The sequence below is a fragment of the Neolamprologus multifasciatus genome, chromosome 11 (genome assembly GCF_963576455.1).
Source record: "Neolamprologus multifasciatus chromosome 11, fNeoMul1.2, whole genome shotgun sequence".
Taxonomy (NCBI): domain Eukaryota; kingdom Metazoa; phylum Chordata; class Actinopteri; order Cichliformes; family Cichlidae; genus Neolamprologus; species Neolamprologus multifasciatus.
In genome coordinates this window covers 33,388,476-33,409,572 of record NC_140449.1, presented here as the reverse complement: position 1 = coordinate 33,409,572, position 21,097 = coordinate 33,388,476, and the positions used below count along the sequence as shown (strand labels likewise).

The 21,097-nt window shown below is 40.3% G+C and overlaps 1 protein-coding gene across 3 annotated transcripts in view; it reads right to left on the bottom strand.

The window, feature by feature from the left end:
- The window catches only part of mtmr11 (myotubularin related protein 11), a 56,599-nt gene extending 37,749 nt beyond the window's left edge, over nt 1-18,850 (bottom strand). Inside the window, exons 1-2 of one of the 3 annotated variants that reach the window (XM_085178284.1) lie at nt 17,884-18,850; nt 3,298-3,367 (exon numbers count right to left, since the gene is read on the bottom strand). In XM_085178284.1, the coding sequence (XP_085034410.1) occupies nt 3,298-3,367; nt 17,884-17,940 (127 nt within the window). In that variant the 5' untranslated portion in view covers nt 17,941-18,850. The other 2 variants (XM_085178285.1, XM_085178287.1) reach the window with 2 other exon arrangements.
- Between the last annotated feature and the right edge of the window lie 2,247 nt (nt 18,851-21,097).

Here is a 21,097-nt window from a genome sequence, read left to right as displayed (position 1 = left end):
GGCAGGACTGGTCTTCTGCTATTGCAGCCTGTCCGCCGTATTCAGAGATGCTCTTCTCCAAACTTTTATAAGAAGTGATTGTTTGAGTTACTGTTACCTTCCTATCAGCTGAAAGCAGTCTTGATATCCACTTTTGACCTCTGGCATCAATAAGTGATCAGAGATCTGCCGCTCACCGACTATTTTCTCTTCTTCTGACCATTCTCTGTAAACCAGATGGTTGTCTGGGAAAATCCCAGTAGTTCAGCAGTTTCTGAATTACTCAGACCTGCCCCTCTGGCACCAGCAACCATACCACGTTTAAAGTCTCTTAAACCATCTATATTCCTCATTCTGATGTTCAGTTTAAACCTCAGCAGGTCATTTTCCACAGTGATGCATGCACACACATAGGGCTGCCGCGATTACGTCGACTATCAAAATCGTCGACGACTGATTTAATAGTCGACGCGTCGTTTGAAGCTTTGTAAGATCACAAAAGACGCAGGAATAAGTAGTAGGATTTAAGAGTGTAATAACGGACTGAAACAGAAGATGGCAGCACTGCATGTACAAGGATGCCAGCTGCCGTTAAACCCCGAAGAAGAAGAAGAAGCTGTGTCCCAGAATTCATAGCGCAGCCCAGCTCAGTTTTCAACAATGGCGGCAGCTAGTTAGTTTTAATATTACTCTTATTATTCTTTCTGGGTCACAAAATAAACGTTTAACATATTTTCAGGCGAGAATGTAGCTGTGTAAACCTCAAATATCTGCTCAGTTTATCAAGACACCACATATTTTCAAAAGCGCTCCGACGTTTTCGGAGACGTCTGTTACCCACTAGCTCGATAGCTAGCCGGGGGCAAGGCTCACTAGCGGCAAATCGTTTTCAAACCCACGGCCTTCTTTCGCTACTCAGGTTAAACATGATATATAAGTCACTTAGATAACTTAAAAATGTTATTGTTTGGCTTTTTTTAGTATTTTATTTGTTCCTGAGTAAATCGGTTTGGCTGAGATTAAAGTTATAGTTTTTACACAGATGAACAAACATCAAGCAGACAACTGATTATCAGAAGTGTGAGATGCTTGAGAATATACTCCGGTGTCCTGTTATATTTTAGATAGCAAGGAGTTTATTAAACTTCACCGAAACAATCTGCAAATTTCATTAAAATTTAATAAACTATCATCTTGTCTTTATTTTTAGTTAGCACATACCTTAAACACTTAAAGCTGTAAGCTAATGATAGTTATATAAGAGCAGATGCTGCTGGTGCAATAAGCTGTACGTCCAATGGATGATGATCTGATTAGTCGACTAATCACAAAAACAATCGGTGACTAGTCGACTATCAAAATAATCGTTTGTGGCAGCCCTACACACACACACAAGACTAAAAAAAGACCTATATAAAAGCTTTCACTGCTATCAGACCAGCACAAATGAGTTGTCAAACCACACCTATATTCAACTGCAACCTTTACACCGACCTCATTTACACACCAGTTTCATGGTCACTTCCACCACATCAGCTGTCCCCAAGGCCCCACTTGGTCACAGTGACACACATATACAGGAAAACAATACAACAGAAAATAGGGTTGGTGCAGTATTTAATATGTGTTTATACTCAGGATAAATATACTTTTATACTAGGAGTTACACATAGGTTAAAAAGTACTTGATAGAGGTTTAAGTTTATTAGACCTGTGGTTCAGGTCATTGCTGCTGTTAGCTTTAGCAGCTTTGTTATCGCGCCTTTGAAAAATAAAAGGAGCAAAATGACAAAAACCAAGAAGAATTAAACAAAACATTCCACACACTGAACCTGAAAGGGTCAAATAGGATTCCTGACCTCATAAACTCCCAAACAGCTCACACATGCAAACACATTTACACTCAGTCTGCTCTGGGATGCTGAGCTGGGAGAAGCTGCTGATACGCAGCGTTAAAGATTAGCCTGCGTCAGATCAAGGAACTGTGGTCTGCTGCTATTCTTGTGAAAACCTCCAGTGCTGACACAAGAATATGAGCAGGCCTTGGCTCAGGGAATAACCCACACTGTATACCGGCAGTCCTGCACTGCTCAGCAGATTATCCCTCGGGAAGAGGCTTGACCTCTGGTAAACCTAGAAGGCTAAATTCTCTCCACAGCAGGAGTTTTACCAGCCGAGGAGGGCACAAGAAAGTGATTTCAGGCTGACACGTGTAAGGTTATATCTCGAAAACATCTGATATATATAAAAAAAGAAGAAGAAGTGTAATATGCAACACTTGTGTTGTGAAAAGGTTAAATTCCTGTGTAAGTGCACCATAGATCAGTCCCCGCTGCTGAAACCCATATGACACAAAACTCTCTCTACACTGAAACTCACAGGCACCATCACTGCTCCCAAATCACTGACATCACAGCAGCTTTAAGGACGAGGGGCTTTATCTTCATCAGGAACTGATTTACATGTGCGAAACTAAAGCACTTCCTGCTTCCCTCTCACCACATTTCATTCGACAATAAAGCCACCTGACTTTCTGATTTCATCTAATGTATTGTATTATTCTTCACAGAGGTTTACAGATTTCTCTCATGTGTGTTTCAAGCTTTTCCATTGCAGATGTTTTCCTACATCAAAGGCAAAGCACCTGCTGTGGCATTCCTCCGTCCGGCGGGGCTACAAGTGTAATATGGAAATTTTTAACCCGAAGAGAACAATGAAAGCAGCAGCAGCAGCTTTATGTGGAGATATTTCTACTGACCTTGAAGCTACGGGGAAAATCATTGTGGAGTTTGCGCTGACTAAGTTGCCAGAGATTTTAATGAGTCCAATGCAGGACAAGAGCAAATGACGAGTATTCAGCAGATTTGAGATGAAAAACATGAATGAATAAACAGAGGAGAACACGGGGAGGGAAACATGTGGTTCGGATTTAGGCTTAATGTTGCAGCTGTTTCTTTTTTTCTCAAATCAAAGAAACAAAACAAGTCCAGGAAAGAGCCTGTATGTAAAAGATGGAAGGCATCACAGTGACGTCATTTACTAGTCAGTGATGTTTGCATTATGTAGCATCAAGCTGACACATCCAATTTTAGCAAAAAAATTAGCAAAACTTCAAAAGTGAACTTTATATTTTATCCAAAATAATCTGAAACTAGTGACTGGATCCAAAATTTAAACACAGGGGTGTTTAAATTTTGTCCAACTTCCAAACACATTTGCAATCGTAATTGGAAGTCAAATCAGATTACTTGGCCATCCATAGTAGTGACTATTTCAATGATGTCTTTATACATAACTACATATGTAGCATAATCTTACCTGGTAGGCATCGGAGCCCAAACAGATCTCGACTCCTCGCGTTTACCCCGGTCTGACTCAGCATCCTCTCCTGAAGGCAAAGACAGCAGACATAAACATCATTTAATAGGAGGAAAGCCAAACAAGCGCTGTACAAATGTAAAAATATACCTGCACGTATGAGGCTCATTTTATATTTAACCCCTTCGTCAGTTGAATTGAACCTTATTTGCTCAGATAAACAACCAGCTCCTCAGCCGACAGAGTTCATCAAATCAGATAAGCAAATAACCCTCCTCACCAACATTTTACAGAGACCCTAAACGCCACACTGGCAATGAAAGTTTTCTACTTTTGAGATGAATAATAATCTATTTCTGACCTCGACCACAAACTGTTTACACGAGAAATCCAAATGCAGACAAAACAACAGCGAGTCGACTCATGGTGGGAGCATCGCGTCACCTCCGGCCTTGATTACATTTAAACCATGGCTGTGGCCGACGCCCTCATTAAAGTCTGACTCTCGGTCTCAGTTGACTTGTTTTCAAAGACAAAGAAACAAAGCCAACCGCACAAAGTCCCATGATTCTTAATTTCCATGTTGCTTTTCTGTTTGTTCCTGCTTTCTCTGCTCTCACGTACTTGAGCAGGACTGGGAGCAGAATCCAAGCCCGCGGAGCCACTGAGGTTTCTATAATCAGGCTGCGAGCTTACTAGCACACATGCTTCCACTTAACTTTGCTACTAACCCCCCTTTGTGAAGCCCATTTACATTTATCGCCTTAAGAGCCCATAATAAGCCGAGGTCTGCAATGTGAGAGGATGGTATGATTATACAGGTGGCAAAGAAAGCTTTAAAATAGTCCAGAAACAGAGGAAAGGCCCAAATTTACATTGCAGAGCCTCGGATTTCTCTCCAAACACTTCTGGCTGTGTTTGGCGCACGGTGAAACTATTAATCACCGTTTAATGCACCGGCTTTATCGTGAAAAGACTCCGAGTCAGCAAGGAGGCGCGAACAATAACAATGAATCCACTCAGTCGCCTGTGTTATGCTAACAATTTTGCAGTGTGGTGAATTCTGTTTTAGCAGCCTGCTCGTGAAAACCTGACGCTGTTGGCTTTGTGGGCCTTCGTGAAAAGAAGAAACTGGGAGCGCTCGACAAAGAGGACCTTTGCTCCCTGTAAAGGTTGTAAAGTCACACATCATGGCTCTGACTTTTCTGTCTTTCTGTGAGAGCGTCTGGCTGTCTCTGTAGTAAAAAACCCACAATGGTACCGATGCTTTTAAATCCATGCGTATGTAACATGTGTGCACGGCTCCATGTTAGCCTTTGGGGGTGTGGCTACGAACGCTTACGCAACATATTGTGTTTTTAATCGAGGCAGTAAATCTGTGTGAACTTACACAGATTTACTGCATTAACAGAAACATATTTTATAAAAACTGGTTAGAAGAATTTCGACATCTCATCTTAAGTCTACAATTCAAGTCTAAATTTTAGATATTTTACATTTTACAGACATAAATAAGGATCTTTTAACAAATGTGTTCCCATGTGATGATGTAATCTTGTTTTCTAATTCAAACGTGCTTTTACCATTAAAGACCCCCCCTCCCCTTTTTTTTCTTTTTTTTTTAACCTGTGTGTATATTTATAGCATATTATGCATTTCATGCATGTGTTATTTTCAGACATATGGGGGTTATGTCACCCCCCCTCCTCCTCATCAGTAATGATCTAGTCCGGTATTTACTTGGGCGTGACTTAGCCAATTAACCAATACCTACCTATTATATGTCAGCTGACCTATCTGTGAAGTTTTGACTGGTTAATTTGAAATTTTTTTCTGTTTCCTGTCTTGTATTTAAGCAATTTTTACAATGTTTTATTATGACCCTGATGAAAGCCACAAGCCGAAACGCGTTGGTCTATTATTAAACTTGTTCAAGTGTTGCTGGAGTTCCTGCTTTGAAGAATTTCATTACAATGCTGGTGATTTGACTTTGTGGGGTTAAACTTTGCTTACTTCACAGAAATCTTTGCCTTTCCCTGTTATTTTTGGCCATTTCACCAACAACAGTTTATTATAAGGCTTCAATTTAATTAAAACCCAGTCCTGGGGCAGACCAAAGCCTCTTTTGGTGAACACTAAAATGTATTGTGTTTATACCAGAGTCATCACTGCCTTTGGGAGGCCCATTTATCCGTTTTACCCTTTTCCTGTTATTTCTGGTCCTTTAATAAAGAAATATTAAATTTATACCTCAGCTAATGAAGCCTCACATGGTTTTTCACTACTTTTTTAAGGTGAGTAAATGAAACCTGTTGCTGGTCTTATTGCCAGGCTCAAACTGAGTGCTTGGGGAGTTGCTGTCCGTGTAAGCGCAACTGTTTTCGATATAATCAAGTCAAAGAGTATTTATTATCAGTAGGGCTGGGCGATATGGCCTAAAATTCATATCGCGATATAATTTGAAGCATGTGCGGTAACGATATATATCACGATATATTCTTTTCTTCTGTATAACGTATTTTCCACACTATAAGGCAGACTTAAAATCATTTAATTTTCTCAAAAATCGAGTGTGCCTTATGTATGAATTCTGGTTGTGCTTACTGACCTCGAACCAATTTGGGCGTGCAGAAATGTTACTGCTTTATTGGGTGTAACAATTAAGTTTAACATCCAGGCATCCATGAAAACAGAATTTATTAAATTTAACGGAGTTAGAAGTTAACAGGAAGTTAGCTCGCTAGTTTCCACCTAAACATTTTATACCATGTTCTGACTGAGAGATTTTTGAAACTAATTAAAACGTACAGCTCTGCTACCACTTCCAACATAAATGAAGACAGAAAACTAAACAGCAGTCGCGTTTGCAGGGTTACTGAAGTTGGACTACCTGGTATATAATGTTGTGCTACGTGATTGCTAGCGACACAGCTATGTTAGCATAACATTAGCACAGTGAAGCTGGAGGATGAACGCTAACTTTTTTCCACTCATTAAAAGTTAACGTGAGGGATTCTGGTGGTCAGGGACAAATGCAATCGCATAGCAGGATGCTATACACGGGCCAAGCTTCAGTCAGGAGAACAACTGAGATAATTCTTCCACAATACGAGGTTAGTTATTAATATACTGCAACAACATGGGAATAGAGCAGCTGCGAGAGAATTCAACATTAATGAATCAATGTTACGGAAGTGGAGGAAGTGCAGTTTTTGGCTTTCCCCATATTTCAAAAGTGCTTCATCTCTTTGCTATGACTGTTGCCCGGCATAATTTGCAGATGATAATGGTTGTAGCCACTGCAATCAGTGTTGCCAACTCCTCAGTAAGGAAAATTGCTATTGGCTGTCCTAAAAGTCGCTAAATGACGTCATCACCTAATTTGCATAATTGGTCATGCTAATGTAATTGTAACCTACGTTGTTGGAGAGAGAAATAACATCGTGGACGAGACATAAAGTGAGCAAAAAAACGTCCTAAATGCATTTAGAATTTATTTAGAACTACAAATTAAATTTCTTTTAGCAATTATTGTTTTTTTAATGTCACAATTCCAACCCTGCTCCTTTACCCGGGCTTGGACCGGCAAAAGTGACCCGAAATAGGCACTCTGGTGGAGTTACTTTCTGTGTGTGTGTTTATAAGTAGTTTTAAACCTGATCCACAAAACAGCATAAGAGTAAAAGAAGAACTGACTGCGTTACAGCACCCGCTGCTTGTTGAGAGTAAAAGCGATATGCGCTTTGTCTTTTTTTAGCGACTTTTTCTAGAAAAAAAGTCGCTAGGGGGTCTGAAAACTCGCTAAATATAGCGACAAAGTCGCTAAGTTGGCAACACTGGCTGCAATGCTTTCGACCAAAACAGGCGCAGCTTGATGACATCATCAACATGCGCTATCGTGATAGCGCATGTTTCGCTGATATAATCAAAATTTATATCGTTTCTATCGTATATCGTTTCTATCGCCCACCCCTAATTATCGGTATTATTTTGATTAACATGCATGTTCCTATTATTTTCGTCCATTTACAAAAAGGTAAATATTTTGATCACAGCTGTGGTGTTTCTTCCTCAGGAAACCCGAAACCTTTCGATGAGCACTGACATTTCTCCAGCAGGAAAAACTCCTGCGTGTTCACGTGTACTGTAGCTGTTAACTCACAAAGCTTTGGTGACGTTTTGAAAACGGAACAATAAAATACTACGAGCACTTAATGATGTCAAGTTGGCAAATTTCTCCCTGCAAATATTTTCCAAACGATCATAAATATGATTGTTTTCAGCCATTTTACGAGCTAAACTAAAATGAATAAAACTGTCTGCTAGGAGACCTCGCTAGAGAAAAACAAAAGTTAGGACACTAAAGTTTTTTTACAAGCCTTCGTTTGTGCCAGAGCATTGTTCATTTTTTTCCCATCTGGCTTTAAAATGTCTGCACATTCTTTCTGTCTCTCCATCAACACCCACAGAAAACCCACAGCTGGATTCCTTATTCCCCTTCAAATACATCAAAGATATTCATTTATTTCTGAAGTCTACATGTCTTCACCGTGAAAGGCGAGTAAACTCACTTTAATAACACAGCGAAACACACGGTGAAGCGCCGGCTGTGATACGAGAGGAGAGGAATGAACGATTCCCACTTTTAGAACATGTGAAATGCAGAGAATTTAACCTTCACAAGCCAGTTTTGCACAACCGAGGCAAATCAGGAAGAGATAAGGAAAACTGAGATAACGTCTGCTTTAACTTAAACATACTTTGACCACAGTAAGGCCTTAAATCTTGGACTCACGTGTCACTTAAAAACCACATTTCCAGGGCCGTGTTTCTGCTGACATGTCACTTTTGCTTTCATTGTGTGGCTTTTGAATACCCTACTATATCACTTTCATTGCCCACCCCCACCCGTCTCCCTCTCTGCCCCACTTTTGCCCTCCTCAAACCCCCTCCCTCTTATCCTCGGGGACTGTGGCCAGGGCTTATTGCAGTTTCCATTGCTCATGGCTTCCCTTTGCTACTGCAGCCAGACTTCTGCAGTAAGCGTGCCTTGTTCCTGGGTCTGGAACAAACTTCTCTTTCCCCAAACACGTGGCCAAAATCACGAGGGAACAAACTTATTTTTTGGTAGACATGCACCTCATCATGTTCCATTTTCATTCCCTATATTTAAACTGCTTACCGCATCTTAAAAATTATTTTAATTTGCATCACTCTGAGGAGTCTCTGCTTCACCAAAAGTCTTGAATGGCGATCTAAGCAGTCCAAAAACAATGATGTTGAACTTAAATATCCTCAGTTGGTGGAGAAGGAACTTTATTTGCAGTCTTTTACCAAAACATATAGTTAAAATTTGGACTCTATTGTTAATATGAACAATCCCGGGTCTATTTTGAAAGCTAATGCCTGACTTATAGCACACGCACATTAGCTTTTAGCCACCCACAGCCTGTTTATTTATATTGTGCTTTTCATTTCCTTACATGAATGAGGGAAGTCACACGGCATTGTGACTCGGAAAAATCAGGACGTGATGCCGTTTTGCTAAACAGGGACCACTTTGAAGCGTTTTTCTCGGCAGACATAAAACAGAACGTTGGATTTGCGTTAGAGCTAGACCTGTGATATTTTACTGTAGATGATACCACAGAAGCAAAAGATCTGATAGAGTCACACTCAAAAGGAAAAACCTGAAGGGCAACCATCGGGGGGGGGGCGACTCTGTGGAAATGCACCAAACCTTTACTAAATGCTGACAAACAGCAGAATTTCAGCCAAAGCTCCATTTGATCTTAATAAAAGGAAACACAGAAATTAGAGAAACTGTTTATTAAATATATTAAATTATACATCAATATTGATCAATCTTTAATGAGCTGGGCATTCTAGTGGTTAATATTTAATGTGGAAATTTATGCATCAGCCTATAGTGAACATCCAGTTTAACCCATTTCTGTAGAAGCAATCATTCTAAATCTTTTATCATGACTGTCTGCTAACAAGACTTTATTATATATATATATATAAAAACACTGTCAGTGTAGACATAAAAACACTGATAATAACGATGTGTTTATGGTGTCCCTGCACCAGGAATGCATTTCCTACATCAAACAGCGGCCCCCACAAAGCAAGTACCATAACAAACCATATGCATACAATTGGACGCACCGTCAAAGTCCTCCCACAAGCAAATCTTAGAATTCAGCCGTTGTTTTGCTTCACTTACTGAGCTGGGCCAACCATTTAATTTTTATTCAAATTGTGACTTTTGTTCGAAATCATTATTAAATCAGGATAAATTTGTTCCTTTTCTGCACTCATTGTGAATATGAAGCTCTTGTCTTCTGAATCAAACGAACTCCTTCCTTTACAGCAACACCTCCATCCTTCCATAGCAGCTCAGACTCAGTTTAGTAGAGCTCAGGCTGGACAGACGATCTTTCCACAGAACAAGTCAATTCCAACAAACGTTTCATTGATTAACCTGTGATCAGGATCATTAAGGCAGCAGCTGCCTCTGACTGTCTCCAATATCAACTACATTTAAACTGAGATTATGGTTTTTGCAGCCCAAGAAAGACCAACAACTTTAATTTCAATGGTCACAGGACATTTTTTTTTACCATTAATGGGACGGTGACTAAAAAATGTTTGACGCTCGACTTGTGGCTGACGTCCAGCCCTGATGTCCAGTGCACTTCAAAATGTAACGCTAATTTACACAACGGATACAGTTAGCCAAGAAAACAATGATTACACATCTTTACTAAGATCATGTGCAGATATGTCCTGACACTGCGCTGAATTCTGGAGCTTCGATCAAAGGTTAATGTTAAATGTTTCCAGCTATCGGTTGTACTTTGGAAAGAACTGCAGGTTGGTAATTGGTTTAAACAAACCATTGTGTCTCCACCAGTGTTGGTCAAGTTACTTGAAAAAAGTAACTAATTACTGATTACTTCCCCAAAAAGGATATCCCGTTACTTTACTGATTACTTATTTTCAAAAGTAATTAATTACTTAGTTACTTTTTAAAAACACGATTTACAACCTGAATAGGTGATAAAGTGATAGATCTTTCAGCCCAATTCTACTTTTTCTACATAATCATCATACAAAATGTAATCAAATGGAAAAGTCTCTTTTTAAAACTTGTTTTATTCGTTTTAATCTTTTAATTTTATGCATCAAGTAAAAATTTAATTATCTGCAACATTCTCTGACTTGAAGAAATTAGTTTAATATTTAAACCTATTTTCTGCACATTCCAGCACATAAAATAAAATATTTTTTGTGTTTACACTCAGTCTTTCAAATAGATGCAAGTAAAACACAGCAGAAAATAAATAAAGTCAAAGACTAGCGGTCCTTTTGCTCTATTTTCACCTGTAAAGCAGGAGTGGGGTAGGCGGAGGTTTACCTTGGTGCAGGTGTGCAGCGGTCAGTGGAAGAATCCGCGAGTTTCTCTGTGAGTTTCCCATTACGTTGTAGCTACTCGGTGCTTGCTCGGAAGTTTAGGGTTTTTTTCGCTGTAAAAAGAAGTTTTCTCCCACGCACAACGGACACTAATGTTTTTGTCACTTTTTATGGAATCAAACTCAAAGTAAGGTCAGTACTTCCACGCTTTAAACGCTGCACGCTCATACTCTCTCTGCACTCGATATATGATCCATTGTTGATCTGCACACAGCTGTTGTCACGAACGTCGCACTCGCTTACGTCACTGTCATGAGACATTCTCGCAAAAAAAATCACGGTTTTAGTAACGCAGTAACGCAGCATTCCTACGGGAAAGTAACGGTAATCTAATTACAGTTTTTGCAATAGTAATCCCTTACTTTACTCATTACTTCAAAAAAGTAATCAGATTACCCGTTACTGCCCATCTCTAGTCTCCACTACGATTTGTAATGTGTCTTGAACTTTGACCCTCAGCTTGAATAAAACAGAAAAAGAGCACAGAGATGGTCTCTCACTGCCTCTACATTATTCCCGTCTGGCTGTGGTAGATTGTCAGACAATGACACACTGTCCGATCGGTACGGTGAGGCTCAAAGGTCACACGAAATGAAAACAGTGCTTTGGTTATGATGGGAGAGCAGAGCAGTCAGAATCTATGCTAACAGATTTGTGAGATTAAATGCCAACTTTAGACAAACACTGAGAGTCATTTACAGTTTACCAGATCGATAGGATTCACCTCTTAAGTCACCATCACCCGTATGCCACTAACTTAGCAATGATCAGATACCAGGTAACTTCACAGCAATCATATGATCCTTCTGTGGAGTCAGCAGATACACTTCCTGTTCCATGCTTCAGTCATAGGTTTGAAAGAAGTACGAGAAAATAATCCATCTATTTTCTCCCGCTTATCCACTTCAGAGTTTTTGGAGCCTATCCCAGCTACCACAGGACAGGGACAAGTTACCTATGTTAGCAACAGCTGGGCTAATGAAGAGAGACAGACAACCATTCACACTCACATTCACACCTTTAATTAAAAATGATCAATTAATCAATCCACGCTAATGGATTAATAACTAAGAAGAGGAAAAATGACGCAGACAGTAGCTCTTAGTTACATGACTGAATCTCTGATGGGCTCATCACACTGAAGGATTATCTGCACGCAAGCAAAACCCACCCAAATGGACTGATCAATCAATACATGAACTAAAAGCAAAACCAGAAAGCCTCCAGTACCCAAAACATCTCTGTGCAGACATCTGTTTATAGAAACCAGACGAACGTGAACAAACGACAGAAGCAGCACCGTCACAAAGCCCTGAATGAAATCTGACAGCAAATTTCATCAGTCGCTACACTTCCTGTCAGAGGATCCCTGACACTCTTCATTTAAGGGAGGGGAGGGCTGCATGGCCACTAGACAGATGACTCGGTGACTTAAAGGTTATAAGTCTGATGCGCAGCGGCCAGCGTGCCCATCAGCAGCACCACGTCCTCCGCCTGGTCTCTGCAGCGCTGCAGATTAATGTCTCAAATGGCTTAAATGAAATACCAGCGCTGGATATTGAACATTATCCAAGTGTGACAGTTCACCACCCGTGTGTGACATTGTCACAGTCACTCCATACAATCAAAGAGACAAATGACCGAGCCTCGACAGGCCAAGCCTCTCCGTTAGCGAACGGTGCCGCTAGTTAATTATCACCCAATGCCAGATCAATACCCCTTCTAACAGGACCATAAATCTGCTGTGGGGTTAAGAGGAACCCATTGTTACGCTCTGTTTAAGCAGTGGGAGCATCTGCAGCACAGAGGCTAGTGATGAATGTGTTGCCGGGGCCCCGTGGGAGCGGGTGCGGGTGACTGTACTGCTTTGGCCCACTTCTATCAGGGCTGAGATCTTAAGCCGCTCTGAATAGCGCTCAGATGATCCGTCCTCTGGCATTTTTGATTCTGTCGAGCTTTGCGGTGTGTGCCTTTCATGCTGACTGCTTCAAAGCTGGCTGGGAGATGCAGATAGAGTGAACTCAGGGGGAAATGCGCAGCCAAAACAAGCTTGAATATGTCTGCTATTCTGTCAAGATGCAGGCCTGCGCATCCTTGTAGCATTTAAGCGCTGCTGTTGTTTTCTGTTTCACTGAGCTGCACACTATTCTACACATTCAACCTCCAGAGACTTGCCCTCTTTTTTAAATTTTGTCCAAGACATTTATGATTAGTTGGCCCAACAAATATGAAAACTCAGCTTGTTAGAGCAGCTACACTGCTTGATTAATGAAAAATCATAACCACAGCTAAGACTGGATTATTATAGTTATTATGGTATATAGGCAGTGTTGGGAAGGTTACTTTTAAAATGTATTCCATTACAGATTACAGAATACATGCCCCAAAATGTATTCTGTAACGTATTCCGTTACGTTACTCAATGAGAGTAACGTATTCTGAATACTTTGGATTACTTAATATATTATCATGCTGTTTACAACTACATGAATGTACTATTGCTGTGATTTATTACTGTTACTGAAGGTCCGCGGCTCCGAACCGTAGTAAAGGGACCTCTGGCTAATACGGTGGGTTCTGTGTCGGCTCGTAGCCGAAAACTAGCTTTACTTTGTTGTCTGGGTCAACTTTGCTAGCAGAGACAGAGAGAGGCGTTGAAAGGCTGCTCCAACAGAACTTATTGTTTTGGAGAAAAACACGAACACGGTGTACAGTCGAGTCTTAATAGCTTACTTACAGCTGGGCTCGTCAGGCTCTCTTCTTGGCTGCAGTGGTTATTATTATATTTACATGCTTCCAGCTCCCGTTTTTGCTCGATGACAGCTCGTACTTTTCCTTTTTCTCCCTCCCTCGCTCACAGACACATAACGTGTATGGCAGTCCATTCTCCCTGCAGCACGGACTACACTGCCTATGATGCTACATTCTTTAGAGCTATACCTGTAGCATTCTGCCTATTAGCTTAGCACAACAACAACAGGCGCTCTCTCACCCAGGAAACACGCAGAGAGAGCGTCACCCTGTAACCATGGCAACCGTAACGCTGCCGCCTAGAACAACAGAACGTAGCTGTCAAACAAAACCCAAACAGTCCTGACCCGCCACAATATGAAACAGGGAAGTACCGCCGTGTAATCCATTTATTTCAACAAAGTAACTGTATTCTAAATACCACCTTTTTAAACGGTAACTGTAACGGAATACAGTTACTCATATTTTGTATTTTAAATACGTAACGGCGGTACATGTATTCCGTTACTCCCCAATACTGTATATAGGTTTGCCGCAGTCGTCCCTTTGTCAGCTTTAACTTTAACGCTGCTGCTCAAATTTTAACTGAGGCGAGTTTTAGTGTCACTCCACTGGCTTCCTGTCAACTTCAGGATTTTATTTTAAGATTTTATTCACAGTTGTTAAGATTGTAGATGTGCTGGCACCGCTCTGTTTGTCTTGTTCATGTACATTCAAGTTCAAGTATCTACTTTAAACTAGAGGTGAGGGAGCTTTTTCAAATCTGTGGAATGATTAAATTCACAAACTACTCCTACATTTAAGTCTTTGCTCAAGATTAATTTTTACTCTTCAGCCTTTGAGTCAAATTAAACCTTAGACAGGAAGCTGCACTTAAAAACTGCACTAATAATTACAAGACATCTTTGTTAACGCTGGTTTTACATGACCTTGACTTTCATCTTTCAATCTTCTTGGTTCGACTTTTAAATGTAATATTTGCACTAATTAGTACAGTTTCTGAGTGCGGCTTCATACCAGAGATCGCCAGCATTAGTTGATAAATTAGGATGTCACAAACTCCCTTTGGTTAACACATTTTCCTCCCAAGCAAAAGATCCCACTTAGATTGCAGTAGGAGACACAAAGCCACCCCCGTGCACTCCCAGTGCATGCTGATAAATCAGTACCAAATTGAATATGCAAATCTATCCACGATGGCGACCCCTCAGAAATAAGGGAGCAGCTGATAATTGAAAAGATAAAAGATAATTGGAAAAAAAAAAACACAATTATTTGTTCATTTTTGTCACAGAGATGCTCTTTAAAACCGAACCTCACTCCTCACAAGTCAAGAAAACCGACATTAATATTTAATTCAGTGCTCTGGAAGCACTTTGGTTTTAATTCATTTTTCTTAAACGTCAAATTCGTTATGTTTCAAAAGTCACACTGTTGTGTTAAGTATTTATAATCTCAATTCTGATGAAAATCCATGTGATTACAGTTTGTTTGCCTTTTGCAACACACCAGGATTCAAGAAGATTAAACGTCCAAACGGCAAAGCCATCTGGTCCGAGACGAGCCCGGCGTTGGATTCGGTTTTTTAAAACCAATCTCAACACATGCTCATGGCACTGAAACATAAGAGTGTGTGGGTGGCCTCTGCACAGCCTCCACATTACAGTAACTCAGAGTAGTAGTGAGCTGAGGGTATGAAATGAATAAAAGCATTGAAGCTGAAGTTAAGATACGTTAATTTCTTAAATCTCAGACACATGGGCTTCAGGCGGGGGGGATGTGATGATTCCTGAAAGTCTCGTTCTGAGGTAATCAAATTCAAATGTCTTGAACCGCAAAACCACTGTCTCCATGGTGACAGCCAGATGTTGTGCAGCCCACATCACCTCCCCACCCCACTCCACATGCAAGCCTGGCTTGAGGGCAGAGTACAGGCATCTGTTACCATTTCCCCCTGCGGCTGCTGAAAATAACCGAGGAGAGACAGGCAACACAAAGACGCAGCCAAGAGTCTGTTCCCGAAGGAGAAAGGCGGATCCTGACGCGTTCGTACTGCCTGCGTGTACGCACGCTTTGTGCTGCACATCAAACCAACGGCCTCTTCAAATCTAAATCTCCACCCCCTCAGGAGCTCCTAAATGGGGACAGCATCAAAAAAATTCACCTTTACTGTGTCAAAGCCGTTCATTACAACATCACGTGACCAGGAAATTATCAACAGAGACCAAAGAAGAAGGAAGGGGGCCCACAGGAAGCCAAAATATTTCGCCAGAACTAAATACAGTGGGGAGAATTGACCTAGCGGTTCCCAAACGAAGCGGCTTTTGATTTTGTGACAGTCAGAAATTGCTCAGTTTTTATATTATTTATGCATGTAACAAAAAAAAGAAAGAAAGAAATCCCATTTTTGAGTTCCTAAACACAAATTTTGCACACGCATCAGAAGTGCTGGAAATTTACATAGTTCATGCACCCCTACAAAATTTCAACAAAGTAGCCCCAGAGCTGTATTTTGCATACATGTGTGCAAAAGTAAAATTCCAAGACATAGCCATCATCTGAACACAACAGGAAGTCTGCCATTTAACATGCAATTCTGCTGCCATTTCCAGGCATTATATGTTAACAAGCTCATTCTAGAGAAGTAATCAGATCAAACTTTAATCAGCTCCATCAGCCCAACGATGCTAAACTGCAAAGCCTTTGAGTTTTCACTGAAGAGCATATTTCCAGCACCATGACGTAAAGAAACTGACTCATTCGTTCTCTAATCTGCCCCAAGCTTCAAACGCTTGATAAGAGTGAGGACCTGGAGGTGTTTACATGCTAATTTTGAGTCATAGTCATACTGCAACAGGAAATAAGCATTCTGTGATAAACAACATGCTTATGGGCTACATGACATTTTGCATGTTGGTTGTACACATGAGCAACACCCTGCACAATTAATAGCTGTTCTCACCACAAAGTGGACACACAACGTGTTTTGTAAAGCAGATAAACACATATTTGGACTCTGTGCTTGAGTTATTCAAGTAAAAGTCTGGTATTTTTAAGAAAGTGATGCAAGGCTGCAGCATCAACATGCATTACCTAAAGTAAAAGTACTCATTATTCAGAATGATCTAAATTACATAATTACTGATCTGTACAGTACTTTAATGTCGTTTTAGCTACCTATAATTAATGATATACTAGTAAATTGATATTTTTAAAAGTCTGCAAAATAATAACTTCCTTAAACTTTTAAATAAAAGGTCCTGAGTACAAAATGCACTATTTACATCCAAAGCACACTGGAGTAGAAGTAAAAAGCTGCATAATACAGAATTTGAAATTACCTATTCTAGCATATCTCAAACATATCTCAAGCCAGAAGCTGCGATCAGCTTTGGGCAAAGGGACTTTTATATGTCCTTTATTAATCCAGGTAAAAAGTGTGTTTTTTGAAAACAGATTAAAGCAGAAACTGCAACAAATAGACCCTTTACAGCTCCAACAGGACTGGATTCATAATAACCTAAGTATAATAATGTAGTCATATAGATAGAAAAAGGTAATTTCTTTTTTTTCTATATATAAAACCCTTTGTAAAGCCCGCATCTACAGCACTTTTGGCATGTTCATATTTCAGGGTGGACCTGTGGCACCTCATGTCCCAATCTGTGGACACACCCCTGTAGGTGACCTTTAATAGTAAATAAAAGCAGGCTGAAACCCCGCACAGCTCTCTGGCGTTAATGATGAAGACCTTCTGCACCATTTGTCTTTATGTGCTACAATTTAATCCCCACGCCAGAATCCCAGAGGTGATTAAGATCCCCCATCCTTTCACTGGCCTTTAATTAGGTGTGCAGCCAATGTAATTATAAATCTCCTTGTTATCCCCACAGAGGGAAGCAGAGGCAGCCTTTGCTCGTTTGCCCCCCTGCAAAGCTCCAGCTCTGAGTGGTGAACACTCCTGAAGAACCTCTGAGCAGGGACTGCAGATTTTTGGTTGCAACCTGACTGTACATTTATAGCTCAGTTTGGTGAATAACGGTCAGTGTTTCCTGCATGATGACACTGCCTGCTCTGTGGCCTGTGAGGTGTTTAATCACGCAAGGAGTGCTGATGAGTTATAGCACTGCGAGATCAACTTAAAGAGGTCAAACCTGCTCTAAAAATCATAAATCAAGGCGATAATTGCGTGCACCATTCATACTGAAGCTACATGCTGCAGGAGCGAGCCCAAAACAAGTGTAGAAAAGCTCCGTGGTGAGTGTGAGAAAGACAGAAGAAGGAAAACGAGCGGTCACAAAGGAAAGGATCAAAAACCAAAGCCTCTATCAGTGAATAACAAAGCCGGAGCCTTACCTTGATGTCTGGGAGCATTTGTCTCACTTTGAACGTGGTTTTAGATCCTGTCAACATTTTTCACGACGGCTCAACTCGCACTGAACTGAAGAGCAGGAGCGGACTAAAGCTCGCAGAGTGGATGAAAAAAATCTGTGTTGCTATGAGCTGACGGTCGCGACGTTAGCGCTCTCCTCTTCTCATGTTCAGCCGTTAAAACGCGAAAGAAACGTCCGGGGGCGAGCAGCTACGCTCGGCTAGCCTGTATCACCGGCTGCTGCTACAACTGAGGTGTTCACTGTGGACACGCAAACTATTTTCATCGCTGTTGTCACTGACAGCATCTGAGACTATGACCACACCAAATATATAAAAAAAGAAAAAAGCGAAAGCACAACCTACTGAACTAAGACCGCGAGGACTCTCTTATGAAGTGGCGTGACGGAGAGATGTGTTCACCGTTAACTGGAGCTTTGCTGCCCATTGCGTAGCGCTCTATTTGTTTATGCCTTCGCCATAGTGAAACACACCGGTGGAAAAAACAGAAAAGCCAAGCGCAACAGCGGCAGTAGCGGTGTGGAGCTTCTTAAAGGCACAGGACATCTTTACAGCCAAATGGAAAGTTAATAAGGGAGGGAAGAAAGACTGTGACAGGAAGTTTTGTCATATTCCTTTGAACAACCGTTTTACCTACTTTCACTTAACCCCTTGAACGCAACACAGAGACATAGTGGTAGAAATGTGAAAACTGGAGTAAAGTGATGACAAGTAACACGCTTAACTTTGTTTTTCATGACTCACAGACTACTTTAATCATATTTTAATATACTTTTCTCTCTTCTCTTTCACTTCTTACCTTAACCAGTCGAGGCCCATGGCATTTTTCAGGTTAAAAAGAGGTTCTTCCTTCTTACTACCATCAAGTGTTTTCTCATAGAGAAACATTTGATCATTGGGACTCTTTCTCTAATATTGTAATGTTCACCTTACAATATGAAACTCAATAATATCTGTTCTTGTGAAGTTAAAATGAATTAAATGCAATGGGCAAATGTAAAGCGGGAAAAATAATCTGTACTGACCTAAAAAATATCTCAGTTAAAAATAAAACATTGAGATAAATTACTGCTAGAGTATCTATAATACTTTATGATAATCAGGACTCTAAGCATGGTATCAGGCCTCCGTTCTAACATCACAAAATGTGATTCTATCTTTAGCTCTGCTGTACCCAAACTACTTTAAATCCAGTGTACAGTACCACCTTGTGCTAACTCCCAGTTTTGTGTTTACCCATAAAAGTAAACGTAAGAATGAACCAATTTTTAAATGTATCTTTAGTTATTTTGTCACTAGCACCTTGTGGCAAAGCACAAAATTTGTTTTATATTTCTTTATTTTAATCTGCAGAAAAAATACCAAAGACAACACACTTTGACCGACATAAAATATTTTGCCACAACAAGGCGATTCCCAGAGAGCTATTAACTGAAGGCTTAATCTCACCATGGTCAAGTCAATTTTGAGGAAGCTGAGCAAGTGGAAGACAAAAGAAGTGACAGGTCTTGGTGCGCCATGAAATACCACCCAGAAAAGATCTGATTGGCTTTACAACTGGATAAAAAACACACACATACACACAATGGGAAATTATCAGCCACGGACTGACCTTTCCAGAGTCCACACTTCAACATTATGGAAGCAGTGTGGGGTCATCATGACAAAGGCTACAACAAAAAGGCAGCCAAAGAAGAACAAAAGAAATATTCCTCAAGAATACCTAAAGAAATTACAAAAAATCTGCCTATTTTTGGCCTATATACTGTGTTTCTGTATGTTTACACATGTCAGTGCGAGTATGTCCATGAGACATCACATGTTATAAATGTACCAGCTGTTCTTTAAATATGTGTAATTTTGCAACAAATAGTTATTTTAAGAAAAGAAGAAAATACATCAGTATTGCAAACTTCTTATTAGGGTTTGTGTTTGTGCACCATAGTGCCAAAGCTGACCTCTGTGTGTGTTTATTTTCATACAGATGTGCATTTTTAACTGTTTTAAGATCATATGAAGAAAATTCGACTAGTTTGGCCTTAAATGTTTCCAAGAAAACAATGAATGAATCACATTTGTCAAGTTCTTTGGTCTGGAAACTGTAGCAGAGCCGCTGAGCCAACATCTATTTAAATAAAAAAAAATAGAAATTAATCTCGCTGCTGTTAGAAACCAGAAAAAAGAACAATCCTGCCAGTTTACCTTCTTTTTGTATCCTTCTCTGATCCTGTTGCAGAGTCCTCTTCGCTCTCATCCAAACCTGAGCAAATAAAGCGTCAGTCTCTCTTTCAGACAAACAGAAAACCTATTTAGAGGAAATTCCTTTCCAGCGAGAACAGGGAAAGTCTGGATAGTGTAGAGCGACACTGAGCCCTGCTGAACAGGTGGGGAGACCGTGTCCCTGTGAACTATAATAGAGAGAGGTCTGGATTTTTTACCACATGGGAAACTGTTCAATATTACATAAGGGTCTCCGATTTCTCTGATATATAAAACAGTCCCAGACACAGGACCGTGCATCATCTGAGCTGGAGTTATTCAGCGATGTATAATGCAGCAAGGTTAAAATGAAACACACAAGTATTAACACAATGAAAACTGCTGAGTTTATTCTGTTTCAGTGAAATCTTTGTGTTTCTTCTAATAAACTCCTGATAAAGTGAGTGTCTGAAACTGTGTGGGTCTTTTGTACTTACACTCAGGGGTGGGAGGGATTTGGTGCCCTGCTTTTGGACGATGTTTTCTGGGAGCTGCCCAGTTATAGGAAAACCGTAAACCCGACTGTATGAACTTACAAAAGAAGAAATTTCTGTGATTGAAATCATGATCAATTAAGAGTACAATATGCCAGGTTTTAGCTCAATCAGTAAAATGACGCAATAATGTTAAAAATGCACATTTTTTTCTGACAAAGACTCAAAAGAAATATTTTAATGATGATTTCTGATCATGCTGATGAAAGCCACGAGCTAAAACACAGGGCAGTCTAAGAATAAAGTTGTTTTATGTAAGTGTTGCAGAGTTTTGGCTTATTTTTTCCTTCTTTATGTTCCTTAAGTAGGTTTGTGGCAGAAACTTCTACTGCTTTAAAGGTGTTTGGGACCTTAACAACCCTCTGCCCCTTTGAGTCAGCTGTACAGTTGATGTGGTTCATGAATCTGAGGGGGATGGACGCCTC